The sequence below is a fragment of the Oratosquilla oratoria genome, chromosome 14 (assembly GCF_046742065.1).
Source record: "Oratosquilla oratoria isolate Oo_2021 chromosome 14, ASM4674206v1, whole genome shotgun sequence".
In the NCBI taxonomy this organism is placed as follows: domain Eukaryota; kingdom Metazoa; phylum Arthropoda; class Malacostraca; order Stomatopoda; family Squillidae; genus Oratosquilla; species Oratosquilla oratoria.
In genome coordinates, this window is record NC_134790.1 from 18,451,747 (window position 1) to 18,467,961 (window position 16,215).

Here is a 16,215-nt window from a genome sequence, read left to right on the forward strand (position 1 = left end):
CGTCAACATCAGCCTTTACGATCCCTGTATGCTGACTGTTTCCCTGTATAATCTCAGTTTCTCCCAGGTGTATTAGTTATTACTCATGTATGATTACTTCTATTACTACAAATTATATTTTGATCTTTACAAGTCTTCATCATCAGTCTTCATATGTAAGTTTGATGTATGCTAATTTCTGTGTGTTCACTATTTCACGATAGATATTTTGTACCTTATCAAAATTATCAGTGCAGTTTTTATATGAAACCGGTTATTTTCGGTGTAAATAGGTTGAACCTTTTCATTGTTTCCGTATAATTACGAAACTTGTCTTACCTCACCTTTTCACCAATGAGCGTACTAAATTTCTCAACTAGTGCTTTTGTAGCATCTGGACTTTTCATTTTGACTCTTTCTAATGGCTCAATTATATTTCAAGTATTTTTTCAGAGTATATAATTAATAGTATTGATGTATGTTATCTTAGTTTTCCCGGTGATAGTTTGATATTTTTATTTCTTTTTATAACTTTTTTCAGTTGACAAATCTATTCTTTTCTCTGTTTCTTCTCAGCATCTTTGTAATTCACACACTTATAATTATCTTGCATTGTCTTTTATCTTAAAGACAATTTTCACGGTGGTTCACCAAAAAAATTCTATTAGATTGACATTCAAAATCAATGCTGTGCCAGGAATCATTCATGTTATTGTTTTTCGCTCAAACGTTGCCAATTTGTATAGATAAATATATTATAGCCACCTCCAATTTGGATATCCATGATCATATAGTATATGGATGTAGGTACTAAAACACATTTCGCCCTTATAAGGAGACTGGTCGGACCCAGCTCAAGGGTGTCTGGTCGTTTCGCTACATCGCCAGTTCGCTACCAACCAGTTCGCTACATTCTTTGGTCGTTTCGCTACATTTCTTCGGTCGTTTCGCTACATTCTTTGGTCGTTTCGCTACATCCTTTCGGTCGTTTCGCTACATTCTTCGGTCGTTTCGCTACATTTCGCTACACTGTTTTTATTCCCATTTGAGATACGAATATGATAGAAAATACAATATGTGTAGGTTTATGAAGTACCTGTAACCCATTGGACGTTTCGCTACATGGCCAGTTTGCTACTAACGACTTGCTACATTCTTCGGTCGTTTCGCTACATTCTTTGGTCGTTTCGCTACATTGCCAGTTCGCTACCAACCAGTTCGCTACATTCTTTGGTCGTTTCGCTACATTTCTTTGGTCGTTTCGCTACATTCTTCAGTCGTTTCGCTACATCCTTTTGGTCGTTTCGCTACATTTTCGCTACCTTTTGCAACACTGTTTTTTTTTTTATCGCATTTGAGATACGAATGTGATAGAAAATACGATGTGTGACAGGTGGTGATGAATACGGAGCTGCCTAAAGTAGGCCTTATGGTCTCTTGCAGTCTCCTTCATTCTTATGTTCTTGTGAGGTTGATGCCCCCTTGACCAGGTAACACTACCTCCATGGTTTAGGCATTTTCTGGCCTATAAAAAATATTTGTGATATTGGTCGGTCGTATCTGTGTGACCCAAGACTGATAATGCGTATCTTCGATTGCCTAAAAAAACCGGAAGATACGTTTAATCTTTTTAATTCCACAGCAAGTAACAGACATAAAGTTGCGGCAGCGTTGAAAAAATCCTGCAACTCAGATTTTCTTGCTGTTACACGGGAGTCTTGAATTTCCTGTAACACTTACACCTAGATATATTTCTGGATCACTGAGATGCTTATTGTTTCTATTTGGATCTATCAAACAAAGCTCTGTTTTCATTACATATTCTCTCTCCCTGAATGTAAGGAGAATATCCTTAAAAAGAACAGTTACTTTTTCATGGAGCACTGTTATCACTAGCTTATCTGAGTGAAAGTACTTATTAAAAGTAGTGAACTTTAGCAAAATCCAATCTAGGAAGTGGCAGTACAACTTAATGAAAGGATCATGTAGAGTTGAAAATTAGCTCAGCAGCAACTAGCTTCTCAGATAACCACATTTCTGAGAAAAACAACCGAAGAGCTTCCCAGAGCTCCAAGATCCTCTGAACAACAGCAACCAATGACAACCACCTCGTCTGTGATGTGTATATCATCTTGTGGGGCTTCAAGTGAATGAAAGACTGAAATTGTACAAATTCACTCTGGCGCTTGCTACTACACTTAAAGAAATTGTACATTTCTCTTGCTAAATCCGTGGCCTACAAAATTACTTTATGAATTTGCAAACATCGCATTTTTTATCATATTCGTGTCTCAAATGCAATAAAAAAAATATACAGCGGAATGTAGCGAAACGACCAAAGAATGTAGCGAAACGACCGAAAGAATGTAGCGAAACGACCGAAGAATGTAGCCAATTGTAGCGAAACGACCGAAGATTGTAGCAGTTACAGGTCGTTTCGCTACATGGCCAGTTTGCAAATTGTGCTTCCGTAGCCTACTAAATTACTTTATGAATTTGCACACATCGCATTTTCTATCATATTCATATCTCAAATGCGATAAAAAAAAAAAAAAAAACCAGTGTAGCGAAATGTAGTGAAACGACCAATGTAACGGGATGGGTGTAACGGTATCGTTACATGATCTTCATCGAGCGTTACTTGTAGACACAAGATGTAACGGGGTCGTTACATCATCTCAGAAAGGGGTTACTTCCACACACGTTTTGAGTTTTGTTCTTTATTCTTCACACTTTAAGATACTTAGTCACACTCTGTTACACAGTCTTAACACTAGGGCACGTCACTAGAACCGACCCGTCCGCGTCTTGTCAGAGAGTTTTGTTCCCCGGAAGTGCTGAATGGACAAGTTCTTGAGTTGCCTTTAATCGTGATCTTAACATTTATCTCTTGTTATTTTGTTGTCCCACATGGGTGGGGCAACTGCATTAATTACGTATTGATGTCTACTACTATACATGTTAATTATATATCCAAGGGAGGACCGTCAGTATACGTAATATCGTATGTCAGTACTGGGTGGCTACTAGATTGATCGCGTGTGTTCGTCTGTGTGTGTGTGTCGTTTGGTGGTTGACAGTGCTGTTCACACGAGCACGTAATGTTGGCTCGGCAAATTTGAGAGGAGTGTTTAGGTCAGCGTTTGATGCTTGACTGTCTGCGGACAGTGAGTGAGGAAGTGGGTTATATGACTGGGCGATACTACTCGTCATGTATATGAGGCGTATACACCAAGTAATGTAGCGAAACGACCGAACAACGTAGCCAAATGTAGCGAAACGACCGAAGAATGTAACAAATCGTTTGTAGCAAACTGGTCATGTAGCGAAACGTCGAATGGGTTAAAGGCACTTTATAAACCTACACACATTGTATTTTTTATCACATTCGTATCTCAAAACAGTGTAGCGAAATGTAGCGAAACGACCGAAGAATGTAGCGAAACGACCAAAAGGATGTAGCGAAACGACCGAAGAATGTAGCGAAACGACCAAAGAAATGTGGCGAAACGACCAAAGAATGTAGCGAACTGGTTGGTAGCGAACTGGCAATGTAGCGAAACGACCAAAGAATGTAGCGAAACGACCGAAGAATGTAGCAAATCGTTAGTAGCAAACTGGCCATGTAGCGAAACGTCCAATGGGTTACAGGTACTTCATAGACCAACACACACTGTATTTTCTATCATATTCGTATCTCAAATGCGAATAAAACAGTGTAGCGAAATGTAGCGAAACGACCGAAGAATATAGCGAAACAACCGAAAGGATGTAGCGAAACGACCAAAGAATGTAGCGAAACGACCGAAGAAATGTAGTGAAACGACCAAAGAATGTAGCAAACTGGCAATGTAGCGAAACGACCAAAGAATGTAGTGAAACGACCGAAGAATGTAGCAAATCGTTAGTAGCAAACTGGCCATGTAGCGAGACGTCCAAGGGGTTACAGGTACTTTATAAACCTACACACATTGTATTTTCTATCATATTCGTATCTCAAATGCGAATAAAACAGTGTAGCGAAATGTAGCGAAAAGACCGAAGAATGTAGCGAAACGACCGAAAGGATGTAGCGAAACGACCAAAGAATGTAGCGAAACGACCGAAGAAATGTAGCGAAACGACCAAAGAATGTAGCGAACTGGCAATGTAGCGAAACGACCAAAGAATGTAGCGAAACGACAGAAGAAAGTAGCAAATCGTTTGTAGCAAACTGGCCATGTAGCGAAACGTCCAAGGGGTTAAAGGTACTTTATAAACCTTGTTATGCCTTCCGCAAGGAGATATGGAAATATGTCTAGGAGGGGTTCGTACTTAGTGGCCTTGATGTGGTTAAGGCAAATCCAAACGGAAGTTAACATAAATAACTAATTCAATGTATAACAAAAAGCAAACAAAACAAATATAAGAACTTTACAACAACTAAATTAATCAATTGACAATTAATTCCTCCACCGAAAACCAAGTCATGAGAATATAGATTACGTGGTGACGCCACGGTACTAGAGCAAAAGCAATATGGGAGAGATTAAGTTACGCGCCGCTCGCCAGCGAAATAGTCTGCTCGCTCTAGGAGCCGGCAGGCATTATATACAGTTGGCGAGGACGGGAGGAAGGCGAAGGATGAACCGGACAGAACTGGTTTTCACGTCCGTCGGCTTAGAGAGAGTAGATCCCATAAAGTATACAAGCAGTTTTTACCGTACATACGTAATTACCTAACAAGTACAGGATAACACAGATACAGATAATTTTATATACATGGAGGATGGTGGGCCATCACACACCCCCCCTAGAACTCATCAACTCAGGAGAACAGACGAGTTGGGAGTTCTAATCAGGACGGCTAAGGGCATCAGCAAGGAGGTTTTCAGAACCCTTGATAAATTTTATATCGAGGAGGTATTGTTGGAGGAACAAGGACCAACGTAATAGCCTCCTATTATTGTTCTTGTTCCGTTCAAGGAATATTAACGGATTGTGGTCCGTGAATATCCGTAAGGGGGTCGAGCTGGGTGTCGTAGCATTCGAACTTCCGTAGGGCAGAGATGATAGACAGTAGCTCCTTCTCGGTGGTCGTCCGTGCACAGTCGAGTTTGTCCGTTTTCTTTAGGGACCAGAACGCACGGAGCGGCCCATGGGGAATTACTGGGAACTGCCAAACCGTGCTGCACTAGATAGTCGACCTCTTTCTTCATTATCAGCTTCTTCTGGGGATGCAGTCGGTACGGGTGCTGGTGGCTAGGAGAAGTTCCTGGATACAGTTGAATTTCATGGGACGTCAGGTTACAACGGCCAGGATTATCTCGGAACAAGGATCTGTGACTAGAAATAATTTCAGAAATTTCCTTAGCTTGATCAGGATTCAAGTGGTTAAGGTACGAAAGTAGGTTGTTCAAGATGTCGCTGTTGTTGCCGACTGTGGGAGGGTCGAAATGTGGCAACGTCGGTTCGTGGACTCGTGGACGGTCGGTTGACATAGGTATTTTACTGGGACCATGATTTAGCGAAAGCAATGGTTTGACTGAACTGTCTAGTGGTATTTTGGCAAGGTATGGCTTAAGCAAGTTAACATGAACAAGTTGGGTAGTTTTACGTCTGTCAGGGGTTTCTAGTACGTAATTATATTCTGACATCTTTTTCTGAATTTTATAAGGACCATGGTATTTAGCTTGAAGAGGCTGTCCAGATATAGGAATGTATGCAAGAACCATATCTCCCTCCTTGAATTCTCTCTTACGAGATTTCTGATCAAAATTAACCTTCATTTTACTTTGTGCATGTTCAAGGTTCTTCAAGGCAAAGGAATGAATTCTGGCTAGGTTATCCTTAAGGGAAACAATATACTGGTTAATAGACTGTAAAGGTGAGGTAGAAGAAGATATGATATGGTCCTTGATTACCTTGAGGGGTCCCCTTACCTTCCTTCCATATAACAATTCAAAGGGAGAAACACCCAGAGCTTCGGATGGTGTTTCACGGAGCGTAAAGAGGAGGAAAGGCAATCCCTCATCCCAGTCACGGTCTTCCTCGTAACAGAATTTACGTAGCATATTCTTTAACGTTTGATGACATCGTTCTAGAACTCCCTGACTGGCGGGGTGGTACGCTGTAGACAGAGACTGTTTAACATTTAATTCCTTGAGGACTTGGGTAAAGAGTTTGCTAGTGAAATTAGAACCTCTATCTGACTGTATTTCCTGAGGAATACCAAAGGAAGTAAACATGTGAGTTAAACACTTAATTACACTCTTAGCAGAAATATTCTTTAAAGGAAAAGCTTCAGGGTACCTGGTAGTGGGACAAAGAACTGTTAAAATGTACTGGTTACCCTTCTTGGTTTTAGGCAACGGGCCTACTATGTCAATCACTAGTTTCTGAAAGGGTTCACTAGGTACTTTAATGGGTTGAAGGGGATACGGAGGAATAGACTCGTTTGACTTGCCTACTATTTGGCAAGTGTGGCAACATTTAACGAATCTACTTACCTCTGCTTTCATGCTAGGCCAAAAGAATTCTGACAAGAGTCGTAAATAAGTTTTCTTAATACCTAAGTGTCCTGAGTGTCCAGCATGAGCAATCTCTATTACCTGAGTCCTCAAGTTAACAGGTAGAACAATTTGGTGACATTCTGCCCAGGTATCATCATCAGAAAGGTGACGAGGTTTATACAATCTCATTAGTATTCCTTCGTGCAAATAAAAGGAAGGAGTATGTAGGATATCCTCCTTGGGAATAGTTCTATTAAACAAGGGAGCTAATGAAGGGTCGTTCTGTTGAGCCTCTTTGATGCTCAGCTCGGAGGGTAGTGTAAGCGGGGTGGTTGGGGTGGTTGGAGAGGTAAGAGTTGGTTGGTTAGCTGGCGCTTGGGATCGTGTGATAGCACAGGTTGGAAATAGGTTGGGTTGGGTTTGCTCTATGGTAGAAGTTGGGTTATATGGTAGGGGAGAAGTAGAAACAATTAAAGGAGGATATACTAGTTCTCCTCCTAGATCGTTACCTAATATAAAATCTGCTTCAGGAACAGGTAGGGTTGCCGTTTCACTTACTCCTACGGAGACAGTATCCTTGATGAGTCCACAGTTCAGGTGCACCTTTGCCAGAGGTACTGAGAAGGGATTGTGGAAGTCCTGCAAGTATACACGTTCTCCTGTATAATTACGTTGGACTCCCGGCAATGCTGACTGAAGTAGTAGGGACTGTGCTGCTCCTGTGTCCCGTACTATTCGGAGGTTGTGTTCTACGTGGTCTGGACCAAGTGATACTGTTCCCGTTGAACGGAAGGGCTGAAAAGGATCTACAGAATTGGCAGTAGAATGGTTAAAGGAAGCTACAGATTTTATATTCTTTTGAGCTACTTTACATTTTGGGTCTGGGCAATTTGCAATTACATGTCCTGGTTTCTTACAGAAGAAACAAAGAGGGAAACTAGGGCTATCAATTTTCCCATCTTTACTACCACTAGTTGGTTTTACATGAGGTTGTTGGCGGTTACTGTCCTTTCCAACATTTTTGTGAATCAATGAGAGGGTATCAGTCAATTTGGCTGCTTTCATAAGGTCAAATTCCTCCTTGTCAACAATGTGAATTTTCAAGTAGTGAGGAATTTTACGCACGAATTCCTCTAACGCGATCAAGTTCACTACTTTCTCAAGATTATCGGCTGATGCCGATTTAATCCACTTTCTTAACGCTCGTAGTTTGTCTGACGCGAATTCCATGTATGTCTGATGGCTAAGTTTGTTTGAATTTCGAAATGTTTGTCGATAACCTTCGGTGGAAATTTCATAAGCGGAAAGAATTGTCTGTTTGACCGTTTCGTAATCAGTGTTATTTTCCAGATTGTTACATACTTGTAACGCTTTTGTGGACAACTTTGGTTTAACTAACCATATCCAATCTGCTTGGGGAATTGCAAAATGTTTACTTACATCTTCAAATTCTCGAAAAAATAAGGTTGGATTCTCGTCTGAGAAAGAGGGAATAAGTTTGGTGTACTGCAAAATATCTAACTTACTTGAATTTGAAACCACTTGTTGACTTGGGGTCGATAGTTCGAGTCGTTTCATTTCAAGTTCGTGTTGTCTTTGCTCTCTTTTTTGCTCTTTATCATGCTCTCTTTGCTCTTTATCATGCTCTCTTTGCTCTCTTTCATGCTGTCTTTGCTCTCTGTCATGCTCTCTTTCACGCTGCACTTCGAGTTCCTTAATTTGCAGTTCATGCTTCATCTTCCTTTCAAGTATCTGATACTCTAGAGGGTCTAATTGAATCTCTTTCGTAGGGCTAATGTCTAATTTGGCTGCAACTATTTGTTCTAAGCGTTCAAATTCTCCGTCTTTGTCTTCCGTTTTCTTTAACTGATCTATGTGACTCAATATTAGTTGAACTAATTCAGTTCTACTAATGTTCGCTGGATATGTTAATTCCCATCTTGTTGCTATTTCTTTCAGACATTCTTTATTTGGGTTCTGAATTATCAGTTCTTCCACCGAGGGGTTCTCAACAAAGTTTTCGATATTCAGTTCTGACATCGCGAAATTTTTACTCGCTAACAGTTGCTACTCAGCAAGGTAGAACGCTTGGTTCGCTTACGTGGTATACCGGACAAGAGATACAAGTAGAATTATAATACTCGACTCCCACGAATATTATAAATCTTTGGGACAGAATACATTAACCAAAACTACATGCCGTAAGTAGGATAGAATTAACGTTCCCACACGTATCCTAAACGGATCCTACTTCAGTACTCTTACGAAATTTACAGCTGCAAGAGTTTAACGTGGTCATGTGCAATGGCATATTTACGATTAACTGAATTACTGTACTGGGGTACTGAGTTGCAAGTTTACCGGACAGATGGACAATTTCGATGGGAATGCAAGTGTAACTTATGTATTACGTTTCGCTCGTATATCTCACACTTTCTTAGTTTTTGTTCGGGTAAGAGGATTCCGACGGGCCCCCATTATATGTTATGCCTTCCGCAAGGAGATATGGAAATATGTCTAGGAGGGGTTCGTACTTAGTGGCCTTGATGTGGTTAAGGCAAATCCAAACGGAAGTTAACATAAATAACTAATTTAATGTATAACAAAAAGCCAACAAAACAAATATAAGAACTTTACAACAACAAAATTAATCAATTGACAATTAATTCCTCAACCGAAAACCAAGTCATGAGAATATAGATTACGTGGTGACGCCACGGTACTAGAGCAAAAGCAATATGGGAGAGATAAAGTTACGCGCCGCTCGCCAGCGAAATAGTCTGGATTCTGGATTCTGGATTCTGGATTCCAAGAAAAGACCACCTCGCTTGCGCGGGATCGGGTTTTGTGGGAGGGGAAGAATGTCTGTTAGAAAATGAAAAGATAGTAGTGTATAAAAGAGGGCTATTGCCACCGGGCGAATTGCGAGCGATTAGGGGCTAGTTTGTTGTCGTGGCTTTAGGAGAACTGGGCTAGGAACTTGGACGGTGGCGCCAATGCCGGGAGGAAGAGCATATTATATCACCAACGAAAGTTTGGAAAATGGTAGGAGACGTAGTAGGAGAGAAAGGGGGAAAAACGGAAAAATCTTTAGTGGGAGGTAAACTGAAATGAGAAGATGTAGTATAAGAGAAAGTGAGAAAGGAAGCGATTTTTAGTCGAAGAAAAAGGAAGTGTATATGTTTGTGCGTGGGATGCGGCTATGTTCGTGAGAGGTGTATGTGTGTAATTTACGGTTAGTGAGTAGATTTCACTTCCCGCGTGTAGAGGGCGTTCCTGATTAGCCCCAGGTAAGGCATGAGCATTCCTGTTTTACCCCAGGTCGGGTTTGAGTAACGATATTATCATTATTATTATTATCATTATTATTACCATTACTATTATTATTATTACATTATTGCGGTTATCACCAGACAAGCTGGTGAAGGGGTGTGTTACTTGTTGGTGCGGTTATACACGTTTTATCGTGTACACCGCACGTGGGACGGGCGCAGCTGACAGATAGTCTGCACGGTGTGGTCTAGGTGTAATATGTTGTATCAGATGTTTGTGTTTGGCGTGCAGTTTTTCTAGGTGTCTTGAGTGAAGTTTGTGTTTGTGTTGGTTGAGTGGACGGATGTTGGAAATCTGGTGTAGAGACTCAGTGGTTCTGAAGTCGCTCCATCGCGAGCCCGTGATGAACTGGACAGCGGCATTCTGAACCTTCTGATGCTCGTAGTTATTGGTGGCACATGTCAGCTGGCTTAGTCCCGGGGACTGGCACAGAATTGGTCTGACGAGGGCTAGGTACAATCGACGTTTGGTTCTTAGTGTTGCAGTTTTGAAGCGTCTGAGCTTACCCAGCACAGCCCTAGCCTTCGCTCCCTGCTTGCGGAAGTGTGGGGTCCAGGTAAGGCCATTATCAAGTGTGCTACCCAGCACACGGGTATGGTCCTTCGCTGGGATGTTTGTGTTGTTTATTTTAAGAGGAGTGTTTGTGATTGTTCTGTTGGTTCGTTTGCAGCGGAAGTGTACAGCATTGCATTTCGACGCGTTGGTCTTAATGCGCCACTGTTGCTCCCACGCGTGTGCCCCGTCTAGGATGTTTTGCATTACGTGTAACGCTCCCTGCAGCGTTTTGTGTCTGCTTATGTGGTTAGTGTCGTCCGCATACGAAAGAGTTAGAGCCTGGTTGCGAGGATAAGCCGGCTCTGGCAGGTCATTCGTATATAGATTGTACAGAGTGGGGGCAAGGACTGACCCTTGCGGCACTCCAGCCTTCGGCACAAAAGGTTGGGACAGACAGCCCCGCCACTTTATTCTAATTGACCTGTCGTCCAGGTAGTTGCAGAGCAACCTTGTGAACGGCAGGGCAAAGTCGAAATAGTCTGCCCGCTCTAGGAGCCGGCAGGCATTATATACAGTTGGCGAGGACGGGAGGAAGGCGAAGGATGAACCGGACAGAACTGGTTTTCACGTCCGTCGGCTTAGAGAGAGTAGATCCCATAAAGTATACAAGCAGTTTTTACCGTACATACGTAATTACCTAACAAGTACAGGATAACACAGATACAGATAATTTTATATACATGGAGGATGGTGGGCCATCACAACCTACACACGTTGTATTTTCTATCATATTCGTATCTCAAATGCGAAAGAAAACAGTGTAGCGAAACGACCGAAGAATGTAGCGAACGACCGAAAGGATGTAGCGAAACGACCGAAGAATGTAGCGAAACGACCGAAGAAATGTAGCGAAACGACCAAAGAATGTACCGAACTGGTTGGTAGCGAACTGGCAATGTAGCGAAACGACCGAAGAATGTAGCAAATCGTTAGTAGCAAACTGGCCATGTAGCGAAACGTCCAATGGGTTACAGGTACTTTATAAACCTACACACATTGTATTTTTTATCATATTCGTATCTCAAATGCGAATAAAAACTGTAGCGAAATGTAGCGAAACGACAGAAGAATGTAGCGAAAACAACCGAAGAATGTAGCGAAACGACCGAAACAGTGTAGCGAAGCGATCAAAGAATGTAGCGAAACGACCGAAGAAATGTAGCGAAACGACCAAAGAATGTAGCGAACTGGTTGGTAGCGAACTGTCAATGTAGCGAAACGACATGTATCCATTTTACCGGTTAAACTTTTATCATTAAGCAAGTATGTACCGCTAAGGTCTCGGTAATTTGTTTACCATTAAAACTGTTTTTTCGGCATTTTTTGTTAATTTCTCAATAGAATTAATGTTATTTCTGTGATCAGCATACGAAATTATATTAATTGTGAAAGTTTCATCGAAAAATTCCGCGTGTCGCCAAATGAAGACTCATATATGTATATATATATATATATATATATATATATATATATATATATATATATACATATATATATACTGTATATGTATATATATAAATTATATATATATATATATATATATATATATACAGTATATATACACATATACAGTATATATATATATATATATATATATATATATATACTGTATATGTACATATATATATATATATATATATATATATATATATATATATGCTAGTGATGAAAATGCCAATATGCTTCTGTTTCTAAATAAGAATATGAACTAATTTGTATGAAAAGATGACTGAGGAAATAAATAAAAAACATGCTGACAATGAAATCTAATATATCCTTGAGTATTCACCTTGGTCTTTGGATCACGTGCTGGGCTAATTTGTATGAAATAAGTATTAAAACAAGGGAACATTAAAAACAGTTTTTAGGAAAACATCTATTACAAATTAGTCAGTTTAGGTTAGTTTTTAAGAAAACATATATTACAATTTAGTCAAAGCTCATTATATGTGTATGTGTGTGTATTAACAAAACTCCCACTCCCACATGCACCCTCCAAACATAGACCCATGCATGCAGAGGCGGCCAAAATTTTATACACCACACCCACCCTCAGACACCCTCCTTTCACTCACTTGCGCGGTAGATAGCATACTATAGTAGCACCAATTAAAGTATGACTTTTTCCCTTTACAATCAAAATAATATGTAAAATAGAACCAGACATATAGCTTATTAAAGGACAAAAACATTGATTTTTCAGGAGAGACAGTTAAACTGGGAGGCTGGATACTGTGGATAGGCGGCATGCTTCTAACTCTAACTTTGATAACGCACTGATATTTATAAAATTCAAAATCATGTGTTTACTGTTGAGAATCATAGCTTGCTTCCGATTGGTGGGAAGAGTTGCCAGATATCTCCATAAACACAATATCGTAAACAAAATAGAACTGGCTATCGAAATTTTTACTTTATTTCAATATACAGAATATGCAATGGGGTTGTGACTACACACCATAGTAGGATGAAATTTGTTTAAAGATTTAAGTCATAAAGGCGACTACTACCTCACGAGTCTTTTACCGGTAAAATACCGGTAATTCCGGTAACGGCATTGTTGTTTACCGGTAATTCCGGTACTGAGATTAGCGGTATTTGCCCAGCACTAGCGCGCAGTAAGACTCAGACGTACCAAACGTAGTCCTTAAGTGACGACACACAGTTTACATAAAGTAGGACAGGAACAATTAATTGACAGGACAGTCAGTCTACGGTCCAAAGGATTGGTTTTCGTCAACATCCCGGATTCGGAGTTGGCTGAACTTTCCTCAGGCTTAGTTTGAACTTTGCTGAAGATGGCGGTGATAGACAGTTGAAAAAAAAAAAAATAGTTTGAAAGATGTTGTGACAAATTCGAAAGTCTGTTAGTTCGACTTCGATCACAGCAGTCGACTCGGACGATCCCACAATAGACTAGTCCTACTATTGTCTATTCTACCAAGAATGAGTACACTTAGTGATACGAAATACATGCAACGATATCGTTCTACATGGGAGAATGAACAGAGATTTAAAGGTAAGAATTTGAGAGATAGGTTTCTGTAACATTTTAAACTTTGCCCATGAAGCCAGTATTATTGTATGCAATCAGTCTTGCAATATGTTGCAATGAACTTGTTTGTGTTTATAATAATTTATAGTAATTTATAATAATTCCTTCTTTTTTGTGGGGAAAATGTGGGAATTCAGAATTCCTTGTGGGAATTTTGTCGAAAAAAAAAAACTCACTCATTTGTGGGAACTGGTATAGATCACAGTGGCAACACTGTCGTCACTCGTCAGTACCACTTCAGCCTTTGTCCAAGGAGAATGTATGGGTGACGCTCTCCCACTTCACCACCTCTGCTAGATCCATTGGATGGACAAGAAGCCACACCCAATATTTTATAGATTTATTGAAGCATCATCACTGCATATGGAACACATGGAGTGCGAGCATTGATGATTGTAAACTAGTTTGTAGGTTGTGGCGACGGCTTGTTGCTAATAAAAAACACAACTGCGGTGCTTTTTTATCAGCAACAAGCCCTCTCCATAAAAACACAGAGTACGTTAAATTCGCTAATTTGCGCGTGTATATATGGGGTGGACACGGCTCGGCATTCAACACCGCCACCTGCTACAAGCAGACCTATATGTGTATATTATTGTATAAAACAGCGTCAGCAATGCGGAGCCAGCAACGTCTACTAGATCGGGCGGCCACGAATGAAAATGACGTTAGAGGAATTTTCCATTTATTAATTTCAACGTTTGGTAGCTCGAGCGGCGCTTGTTGGAATTATACTTTATAGATGTCCACACACATAGTTAGTGAATGAGAAAGTGAGAGGTACGGGGGGGGGAGAGTTATGGCAGGTTGGGGGAGAGCTAGGCAGAAAAATGTGACGGGGTGGGGGGAGAGGTAGGCAGAGAAATGTGACGGGGTGGTGGGAGAGGTGGGCAGATATATATGGCGGGGGGGAGGGATATGTATATATATATATATAAATATATATATATAAATATAAATATATATATATATATATATATATTTGTGTGTGTGTGCGTGCGTGCGTGTGTGTGTGTGAGGTCACAATATTACCCATAGATCGGTCATATATGAGCTCTGAGCTCTCTTACGGGAGGGGAATAAATATCGACCACGAGTCCAACACGTGATCCAAGACCATGGTGGTAAATTGCATGCAAACAGACGTACATTTTATTGTTTGTCCTTCGCAGGCGAAAACGACCACGACTTCCGGTCAAAAGTGTAAAATTTTTGAACATGAATCATACATAAATGTCTACATAAATACATATACGCACAGACACACACACATGCATGTAGGCACGCACCCACGCAGACATACACGCACCCATACAGTACATACATACACACGCACGAATGCAAGCACATACGCGCACGCAAACACACATACATGCACTTACCTACACACGCAAGCAAGCACACGCACTCGCACATACATAAATGCATACAAGCACACACACACGAATGCAAGCACAAACGCACACACTCGCAGATGTATATACACATACATACATGCAGACATTCACACATTCAACACAGATACATACATACACACGCTATGGGGTACAAGTGTCACTAAAGCCCCCCCGCCCCCCCAACACTTTGTTGTCGTTGTTAAAAGTCGCAGCTGTGTGTGATCCACCTCCACTTGGGGTCGAACCCGCTAACATCATCAATAGGGGGGAAATGAAAACCTCGAGTAATTTTTTTTTTTTTCTAAACGTACAAAGTTCTGACGACGATATGCATAAATCTATTCATAACAACTCCCACATATATATATGTTATTTTTTGTTAATAAAACTGATGATGGCATAATAATCTATCTAAAATTAAAGAAATTCCTGTTTTCCCTTTTCATTTGCCTTTTGGCCTCATGACGATTCATCTTGAACTCGCATTCCTGGTTTCGCCTTTCATATGTGTGACACCACAAGTCGTCTCCCTCGTCGTCGGATGGGAGGTGATCTCGGGGTCTCCTCCAGCTGCGTCGGACGATCTCCTTGGCGTCCCTGTCCGTGGCCTCGATCAGGAACTCGAGGATGAGTCCGTGTCTGTTGAAGCCCTCTTCCATGTACCTGGGGCAGTCTTCACAGACTGTGTGAGGGCGACCCTTGTTGGACGTCCAGGGGTTGCAAGGATGGTTGTTGCTGAGTGGGAGAAGACGGGGCCCCTCGATGGTGGCCGTCGGGGCGTACTCCCTGAACAATTCACCGTAGTCAGTGTTGGTGAGGAGGACCCGGCAGTGAGTGACGGTTGGGTAAGAGACGTTCTCGATGTAGTAGACTCTTTTCCACCTGTTGAGGACCCAGTGGATGTCGAGCGAGAACTCGATGTTGCCGTATCTGCTATTGGCGTCAAGGTCCTCCTGGGGGGAGAACCAGAGGACCTGGAGATTCTTACAGGGGTGGTCCTCGGGGAGGCCATCCGGGTGGAAGGCGGAGAAGTGTGTGATGGAATTGGGCTCCATTCTCCCGCACTGGTCGATGTCGAGGGCATCGTCCAGGTGGACCACCCGGGCGATGCGGTCGAAAGGGACGACCTCGAACGAGTCCGGAATGGGCCACCTCGGCCTCCACGAAATCAAGTTGCCGTTCACGTGCACCTTCAACAGAACGTCGTCCTCCTCCTCCCTCACTTCCCTCTCCCTTGACTTCGACTTGTTGTATTTGCCGGACCTGCGGCGAGACCTGGAGCCTCACATCGTCTCTCGAGTTGATGCTAGGACGGCTGTTATCTGCAATGACACAAGGAAAACCTGACTCAAAAGGGCACACGTTGCTAGAGAGATTTAATCAGAGAACGCCTACGTAGGGCACT

The 16,215-nt window shown here is 41.6% G+C and overlaps 1 protein-coding gene across 1 annotated transcript; it reads right to left on the reverse strand.

Moving 5' to 3' along the window:
* Positions 1–15,095: 15,095 nt before the first annotated feature.
* On the reverse strand, positions 15,096–15,997 carry LOC143032529 (uncharacterized). Its single transcript, XM_076197396.1, has one exon. It carries the CDS (start codon positions 15,863–15,865, stop codon positions 15,218–15,220), a length of 648 nt encoding a protein of 215 aa, XP_076053511.1. The 5' UTR covers positions 15,866–15,997; the 3' UTR covers positions 15,096–15,217.
* Between the last annotated feature and the right edge of the window lie 218 nt (positions 15,998–16,215).